This window comes from Silurus aristotelis (assembly GCF_946808225.1).
Source record: "Silurus aristotelis genome assembly, chromosome: 18".
In the NCBI taxonomy this organism is placed as follows: Eukaryota; Metazoa; Chordata; class Actinopteri; order Siluriformes; family Siluridae; genus Silurus; species Silurus aristotelis.
Genome location: NC_139591.1, coordinates 23,548,252 through 23,557,949, shown reverse-complemented (window position 1 = coordinate 23,557,949; position 9,698 = coordinate 23,548,252). Strand labels below are relative to the sequence as shown.

Sequence of the window (9,698 nt, the reverse complement as noted above, 5' to 3'; positions counted from 1 at the left end):
AGAACCAGTAATACTTACAAAATGTATTCGTATAACACTCTAAAGACGTCCTGTACAATTCTGTGCCTCCATCAGTTCTGGAGAAGAAGCACATAGGGCTGGAAAAGTCAGCTTTCCAATACTTTTGGCCATATAATGTGTCATCATGAGATGTGATTATTCTGTGTTCTTTCGAAGCTAAACATCTGTGTTGTGTTATTACATCATAAAACACAAGAGCCAATCAGATTCTGTTTTGCAAATGAGTTATTGGCTTGTGAATGAGGAACATTAAAAAGAGAAACGTGACGCACAGACATGAGGCGTTTGTACTCATCCAGCCTCTGCTTGTTGGAGGCGATAAACAGTCCTCCATTCTGGATCCAGCCGGTCTCCAGGCCCGTCTCCTCCTCCAGCTCCACGCTGATCACGTTCCTCGTGTGAGCCAAAAGCTCCACCTCCGTATCACTCGGCCTTAACTGCCACAACAACCCTGAAAGACAGACAGGAGGAGAGCGAGACACGTCATGGAGTATTATAAACATTACTGAGTGAGTCCGTTCCTCTTCTTGTAGTGGGCGGGGCCTAATAGCAGAACACTTCTTCACAACCCACTTGTGGAGCATAGGCACTGACTGATGACATTTATCATCACGCCTTCAACTTCCAGCTTCACGATCATCACTCTATCAGAAACTCTCTTCACCTCCACTACACTCTTACTGTACTTTTCCTTCAGAATCCCCCCTACACCATTTCTCTTTCCATCCACACCATGATAGAACAGTTTGAACACCTCCAATGTTCCTGCTCTTACTCCCTTTCCACTTGGTCTACTACAGACCAAATAGTTACAAGTTCACACACAGCTCAGTTTATAGAAACCGTATCTATTCCTCGGGTAGTAAAACCAAGAATTACATACACAAGATCCAGAAATAATCTTATTGCAGTTAAAACTGAAAAATGCCAGATAAACAAACACAACAAAGTTCTAAAGTTCGGTCTTTTAAACATTAGATCACTTGCACCCAAAGCACTGATTGTAAATGAGATGATCACAGAGAATAATCTCTCAGCACTCTGTCTCACTGAGACCTGGATTAAACCAGGTGATTATATGGGTCTAAACGAGTCGACACCGTCAGGATATGTTTATAAGCATGAGCCCCGTCAGACTGGTCGTGGGGGGGGTGTAGGAACCATTTATAGTGCTTCTCTTAATGTTAGTCAGAGATTAGGATTCAGCTTTAAATCATTTGAAGTGCTCGTTCTTAAAATTGCACTTTCAGAGATGCATAGAAAACTCGCTCTGGTCACCGTGTACAGACCCCCAGGACCCTACGCTGATTTTCTTCATGAGTTTGCTTGTTTTCTCTCAGACCTCTTGATCAGCTTTGATAAAGTGCTGCTTGTAGGAGATTTTAATATTCATGTAGATGATGCAAACGATGCCCTAGGATTATCATTTGTCGATTTACTCTTTTGGAGTTAAACAAAACGTCACCAGACCAACCCACCGTTTTTAACCACACACTAGACTTAATAATTTTCCACGGAGCAGACGTCACTGATATAGATATTTTACCCCAGAGTGATGACATCACAGACCATTATCTCCTACTGTACACACTACCGGTAGAGCAGATTAACCGTGTTTCACCACGGTATCGACTTGGTAGGACTATTATTCCAACCACTAAGGACAGATTCATAAATAACCTGCCTGATTTATCTCAGTTTCATATTAAACCCATAACTGCTGATCATCTTGATGAGATGGCGAACAACATAGACCTTATCCTCACTAGCACTTTAGACACTGTTGCCCCCATCCGGTTAAAAAAGGTTCGAGAACAAGCACCTGCACCTTGGTATAATAGTCATACGCATGCCCTAAAGAGAACAACACGTAATCTGGAGAGAAAATGGAGGAAAACTAAATTGGAGGTATTTAGAATTGCGTATAAAGACAGTATGCTTAGCTACAGACAGGCGCTAAAAGCTGCTAGAGCTAAACACCTGAGCAAACTCATAGAAAACAACAAAAACAACCCCAGGTTCCTTTTCAGTACAGTCGCTAAATTAACAACAAATCAGGGATCTGAAAAATGTGTTCCATCACAGTTTAGTAGTGACGACTTTATGAATTTCTTCACTGAAAAAATAGATAACATTCGAAAAACAATTGTGGCAGTTCAACCTCTGACAGCATCTCCCGACACAATCGTACTTACAACCCCACAACTACACTGTTTTACATGTATAGGACAGGAAGAGCTGTATGATGCTATTATGAAAGCTAAATCAACAACATGTCAGTTAGATCCAATTCCCACTAAACTACTGAAGGAAGTGTTATATACAGCTGGTGAGCCTCTTCTCAATATTATTAACTCCTCACTATCGTTAGGACATGTCCCTAAATCCCTCAAGTTAGCAGTTATTAAGCCCCTCATTAAAAAACCTAATCTGGATCCAAACACGCTATCGAATTACAGACCAATTTCAAATCTCCCATTTATGTCTAAGATTTTAGAAAAGATTGTCGCTGCCCAGCTATGTAACCACTTGCAGGAGAACAATATCTTTGAAGAGTTTCAGTCAGGTTTTAGGCCCCATCATAGCACAGAAACTGCTCTAGTTAAAATCACTAATGACCTGTTTTTAGCTTCAGACCAAGGCTTCATCTCCCTATTAGTTTTACTAGATCTTAGTGCTGCGTTCGACACTATAGATCATGATCTTCTCCTCGATCGCTTACAGAATTACATCGGTATTCAGGGACAGGCATTAAGCTGGTTTAAATCCTACCTGTCCAATCGTTACCATTTCGTAGATTTAAATGGAGAGCTATCCAGGATAATGCTAGTAAATTATGGCGTGCCACAAGGGTCAGTTCTAGGACCCCTGCTTTTCACAATATACATGCTTCCATTAGGAAATATTATTAGAAGGCATGAAATTAGCTTCCATTGTTATGCTGATGATACCCAGCTATATATTTCATCCAAACCAGGCGATACAGCTCAATTAGCTCGCATAACTGAGTGTGTTGAAGAAATAAGAGATTGGATGACCCATAACTTTCTGCTATTAAATTCTGATAAAACGGAGATTTTGCTCATCGGCCCAAAAAATAGTACACAGAAGCTCCGGCATCTCAGCCTGCATTTAGACGGTTGTTCTGTAACTACTAGTTCAACGGTAAAAGACCTGGGAGTTATTTTAGAGCAACTTATCTTTTAAAAATCACATCACTCAAGTTACAAAAACAGCCTTCTTTCACCTTAGAAATATTTCTAAGCTAAGAAATATCTTATCTATATCTGATGCAGAGAAGCTCGTCCATGCGTTTATGACCTCTAGAATAGACTACTGTAATGCATTACTAGGTGGATGTCCTGCATCATTAATAAACAAGCTTCAGTTAGTTCAGAATGCCGCAGCAAGAGTTCTCACAAGGTCAAGAAAATACGATCATATAACCCCAATCTTATCGTCCCTACATTGGCTTCCTATTAAGTTTCGAATAGACTACAAACTACTGCTACTCACTTATAAAGCACTAAATGGTTTGGCTCCCATGTATCTATCCAGTCTTTTAACACGCTACAATCCGTCACGCTCCCTGAGATCTCAAAACTCTGGGCTTCTAGTAGTTCCTAGAATAGCAAAGTCCACTAAAGGCAGTAGAGCATTTTCACATGTAGCTCCTAAACTCTGGAATAGTCTTCCTGACAGTGTTCGGGGTTCAGATACACTCTCCCAGTTTAAGTGTAGATTAAAAACATATATTTTTAGCAAAGCCTACACATAACACACATCACATCATAACCTTGTGCTCCAGAACATCTGATCACATGCACATTATCAACTTGTGCTGTTAATATCATGAACAGCAGCTACGCTAATTCCTCTCCACTGCTTCTCTTTCTCTCCCCATCCCGAGGCATCCTGAGGTTTGGCCAGCTCCAGTCACGTCCCACCTCGTGAAGATTATGGACCTATGGATGATCATGGAGAAGTAGATGCCGAGTGTTTAAAGGCCCTGGCATGGAGAAGCTGATGCTGGATCTATGATGATCACAAATTGTTCTGTATTGTTGAAAGATTTATGACCAAACTCTTGATGTCACCCATATGAGGATGGGTTCCCCTTTGAGTCTGGTTCCTCTCAAGGTTTCTTCCTCATATCATCTAAGGGAGTTTTTCCTTGCCACTGTCGCCACGGCTGCTCAACAGGGACAAACGCACACCTTCACCTTCACTGTTGTTTTCTGTAAAGCTGCTTTGAGACAATGTCTGTTGTGAAAAGCGCAATACAAATAAACTTGACTTGACTTGACTTGACTTGGTCTCCTGAACACGCAACATCTCTACCGTTCTCCTCTCCATCATATCAGCTCCCTCTCTCCCTTTACCAGTCATAGTACCAACCCGAACCTACACTCTCCTCCACTTCTCCTCCACTTCTCCTCCACTTCTCCTCCACTTCTCCTCCACTCTCCTCCACTTCTCCTCCACTTCTCCTCCACTTCTCCTTCACTTCTCCTTCACTCTCCTCCACTTCTCCTCCACTCTCCTCCACTCCTCCTTTCCCTGCGGTCTCTGTAGACGTCTTCCTCCTCTCCTTCTCCTCCTTCAGCCAACAGTAGCCCAATTTACACCGGTACCCTGTTGTTAATGATACCTGTGGTGGTCGTTGGTAACCCGGGCCTTGACCGATCCGCTATGAAATTCTGATTCCTGATCCGCATATTTGATTTGGCCGTAATTTCTCTAGTTTAAAATTTCTGAAGTAAAAGGTTCCCACTGAGGGAGTATCCAGTTTACTCAAGAATGAGACATTTTTATTATCACAACTGCAACAAAATAAGCATCCAATCACCATGTAAATGTAAACTGATTGGCGGTTGTGTAGGAGATGATATCTGAGATAGTGTTGGTCATGTGTGCAGCACACCTGCAGTGTGCCACGTTGTTCCTGCCGTCAGTCTGTCCCTCTCCAGCAGCACCACGTTGTTCATGCCCATCTTACACAGGTAATAAAGCGTCTGACATCCCAGACTTCCTCCTCCAATCACCACGGCGTCTGCGGACTGGGGGAGGGGTTTGGTGGGGCCGATCGCTCCGTCCTCCTGTTTCAAGGTCTTGGCGTAGGGGACACTTTTCTCTGTAGTGTGTTCGCTCTGGAAACTGAAGGAGCGAGCGACAGGACGGTAGGGAGGCCATAACGGCCGGAGATTCACCACCGTCCTGCGCAGTGCGCTCGCCCAGACGGCCATGACCCCTGGAACAACACGGAGTCGAGAACTTCGTCATCATCATCATCATCAACAATAACAATGTATGAGAATTGGAGTGGAAAAAGAAAAAAAAAAAGTGCTGATATTTTTATGATTTATGGTTTTATACTTTTAAACAGACCTCTGTGACTCAAGCATCCATCAACAACAACAACAACAACAACAACAACAACACTCAACTCAGTTCCAGCTGCACACACACACACACACACACACACACACACACACACAAGTTCACATCATTCACACTGAGCTGATCAGGAATCATGAAGTTAATTAACCACAACAGTAAAGTTCTTAATGCATTTCCTCCTAAACACCACCACCAACAGGAAATAATCTCATCTCATCTGATTGCCCCTCATCTAATCTTTTCTCATCTAAACTCATTTAATCATATTTCACTTTGTATGATCTCCCCTCATTTTATCTAATCTAATCTAATCTCAGATAATTCTCTTTCTCTCTGTTGAGATAAACTTGCTCCTGAGGTGCTCCAGTGTTCATGTCTCTTTCTTCTGTTCGGATCTCCCCGATTCATCCAGATGCCCTACCTGTGCATGGACTTCTCTTCACTCTGAGCAGCTCGAGATGATCCCACATCAACAATCAAAAGATCCAGAACTTTGAGGATGGATTTGGACTGGAATTAATATCAACAGTCTGCTACAATGTGCTCAGGAACACCGTTTGTATAAAGAGTTCTGAACATCACCTAAACACTGATGGAACTGTGATGATGAACATTCGGTGATGAGGATGAGGTTCCCTTTGAGTCTGGATCCTCAAAATATTTCTTCCTCATGAAGTCTGAGTTTTTCCTTCACCACAGGATCCCTTATTAGAGAGAAACTTATAATCATGAAAAACAACACATTTATACACATTAAACTTCTGCAGTCCAACTTTATAACCTCTTTAACTCTGTAAAACTGCTCTACAAATACAACTGCATTAAATCCAATCTATTTTATATCATCTAATCTAATCTAATCTAATCTACAATCAAAACTGCAACGTGTTACTTCCGATAATTTATAATTAACACTGTTTTAAATAATGTTAAAGCGGTTTCGGTTTCTCACACACACACACACACACACACACACACACACGCTTCACGTGCTACAGTTGTACAGTACCACACACAGATATATTGCAGAGTGTAAGTTTCTCTGCAACACACACACACACACACACACACACACACACACACAGTTGTACAGAAACACACACAGATATTGCAGAGTGAAAGTTTCACACACACACACACACACGCTTCACGTGCTACAGTTGCACAGTAACACACACAGATATTGCAGTGTAAGTTTCTCTGCAACACACACACACACACACACACACACACACACACACACACACACACACCGTTGTACAGTAACACACACACCGTTGTACAGTAACACACACAGATATTGCAGAGTGTAAGTTTCTCTGCGAGACACACACACACACACACACACACACACACACACACACACACACACCGTTGTACAGTAACACACACAGATATTGCAGAGTGAAAGTTTCACACACACACACACACGCTTCACGTGCTACAGTTGCACAGTAACACACACAGATATTGCAGAGTGTAAGTTTCTCTGCAACACACACACACACACACACACACACACACACACCGTTGTACAGTAATACACACACCGTTGTACAGTAACACACACAGATATTGCAGAGTGTAAGTTTCTCTGCGAGACACACACAGACACACACACACACACACACACACACACACCGTTGTACAGTAACACACACAGATATTGCAGAGTGAAAGTTTCACACACACACACACACACGCTTCACGTGCTACAGTTGCACAGTAACACACACAGATATTGCAGAGTGTAAGTTTCTCTGCAACACACACACACACCGTTGTACAGTAACACACACAGATATTGTAGTGTAAGTTTTTCTGCAACACACACACACACACACACCGTTGTACAGTAACACACACACACCGTTGTACAGTACCACACACAGATATATTGCAGAGAGTAAGTTTCTCTGCAACACACACACACACACACACACACACACACACACACGCGCTTCACGTGCTACAGTTGCACAGTAACACACACAGATATTGCAGTGTAAGTTTCTCTGCAACACACACACACACACACACACCGTTGTACAGTAACACACACACCATTGTACAGTAACACACAGATATTGCAGAGTGTAAGTTTCTCTGCGAGACACACACACACACACACACACACACCGTTGTACAGTAACACACACAGATATTGCAGAGTGAAAGTTTCACACACACACACACACACGCTTCACGTGCTACAGTTGCACAGTAACACACACAGATATTGCAGAGTGTAAGTTTCTCTGCAACACACACACACACACACACACACACACCGTTGTACAGTAACACACACACCGTTGTACAGTAACACACACAGATATTGCAGTGTAAGTTTCTCTGCGAGACACACACAGACACACACACACACACACACACACACACCGTTGTACAGTAACACACACAGATATTGCAGAGTGAAAGTTTCACACACACACACACACACACACACACACGCTTCACGTGCTACAGTTGCACAGTAACACACACAGATATTGCAGAGTGTAAGTTTCTCTGCAACACACACACACACACACACACACACACACACACACCGTTGTACAGTAACACACACAGATATTGCAGAGTGTAAGTTTCTCTGCAACACACACACACACACACACCGTTGTACAGTAACACACACAGATATTGCAGTGTAAGTTTTTCTGCAACACACACACACACCGTTGTACAGTAACACACACAGATATATTGCAGAGTGTAAGTTTCTCTGCAACACACACACACACACACACACACACACACACACCGTTGTACAGAAACACACACATATTGCAGAGTGAAAGTTTCACACACACACACACACACACACACACACACACACACACGCTTCACGTGCTACAGTTGCACAGTAACACACACAGATATTGCAGTGTAAGTTTCTCTGCAACACACACACACACACACACACCGTTGTACAGTAACACACACACCGTTGTACAGTAACACACAGATATTGCAGAGTGTAAGTTTCTCTGCGAGACACACACACACACACACACACACACACACCGTTGTACAGTAACACACACAGATATTGCAGAGTGAAAGTTTCACACACACACACACACACACACACACACACGCTTCACGTGCTACAGTTGCACAGTAACACACACAGATATTGCAGTGTAAGTTTCTCTGCAACACACACACACACACCGTTGTACAGTAACACACACAGATGTTGCAGTGTAAGTTTTTCTGCAACACACACACACCGTTGTACAGTAACACACACAGATATTGCAGAGTGTAAGTTTCTCTGCGAGACACACACACACACACACCGTTGTACAGTAACACACACAGATATTGCAGAGTGAAAGTTTCACACACGCACACACACACACACACACACACACACACACACACACACGCTTCACGTGCTACAGTTGCACAGTAACACACACAGATATTGCAGAGTGTAAGTTTCTCTGCGACACACACACACACACACACACTCACCGTGAAGCGGGATTTAATGCGCTACAAAATGTCGACGGTGTTCAAATTTTAAACAGCTGAGAGTGTGTAGAGTTAAAGCATAGTGTGTGTGTGTGTGTGTGTGTGTGTGTGTGTGTGTGTGTGTGTGTGTGTGTGTGTGTGTGTGTGAATGCAGTGTAAGCAAGTACAGTTAATCAACCAATACACACACTTGCAGTGATGTTTGTTTGGTGCTACACAAGCCAACGGGGCACTGGGGTGCGTCTCAAATCAACATCTAGTTCCCTTCACAACCTAAAAGCGTTCAAATATTGACTTTTTTCTTGCTTGTTTTTTTTTCTTTATCACGAATTATTTGTATGTTAATTGTATCTTTAGAACATCTTGTGCGCCTTGTGAATGTTTCTGGTGTAAATAAAAACGTTGGTGTCTAAAACCTGTATCATAAAGTTACTAATTCTTATTCTGAAAACACACAAAATTGAGAAGTGATGAGAAGAAAAGAACTTTTATGTTGAGAAAATGATCACAAGAAAGAAACAATTCTAATGCACGACTTCTGCAGAGTTTCAGTTGTGATGAGATGAAATTTCTTTGTTGAAATATCAGCAAAGTATCTGATAGCATTTGTCTTTTTCCAGTAAAATTAAATATAAAGATTCACAGCGATGTTCTTCAGCGTGAGTTTTGGATCACCAGGATCTGGATTCATCAGGAGGTCATGATGTTTGCAGAATCAAAGGGCTGGTCTGCAGCACATGATCTCAGTGTTTGGGAACTGTAGGTGTATTTGT

General features: G+C 42.3%; 1 protein-coding gene across 2 annotated transcripts in view; it reads right to left on the bottom strand.

Moving 5' to 3' along the window:
- sardh (sarcosine dehydrogenase) overlaps positions 1-9,164 on the bottom strand; it is a 30,259-nt gene extending 21,095 nt beyond the window's left edge. The window contains exons 1-4 of one of the 2 annotated variants that reach the window (XM_083568696.1): positions 8,926-9,146; positions 6,004-6,140; positions 4,946-5,272; positions 294-472 (exon numbers count right to left, since the gene is read on the bottom strand). In XM_083568696.1, coding sequence (XP_083424822.1) covers positions 294-472; positions 4,946-5,267 — 501 coding nt within the window. In that variant the 5' untranslated portion in view covers positions 5,268-5,272; positions 6,004-6,140; positions 8,926-9,146. Of the gene's footprint in view, positions 1-293; positions 473-4,945; positions 5,273-6,003; positions 6,141-8,925 lie in introns of both variants that reach the window. The other variant, XM_083568695.1, reaches the window with a different exon arrangement.
- Positions 9,165-9,698: the final 534 nt, after the last annotated feature.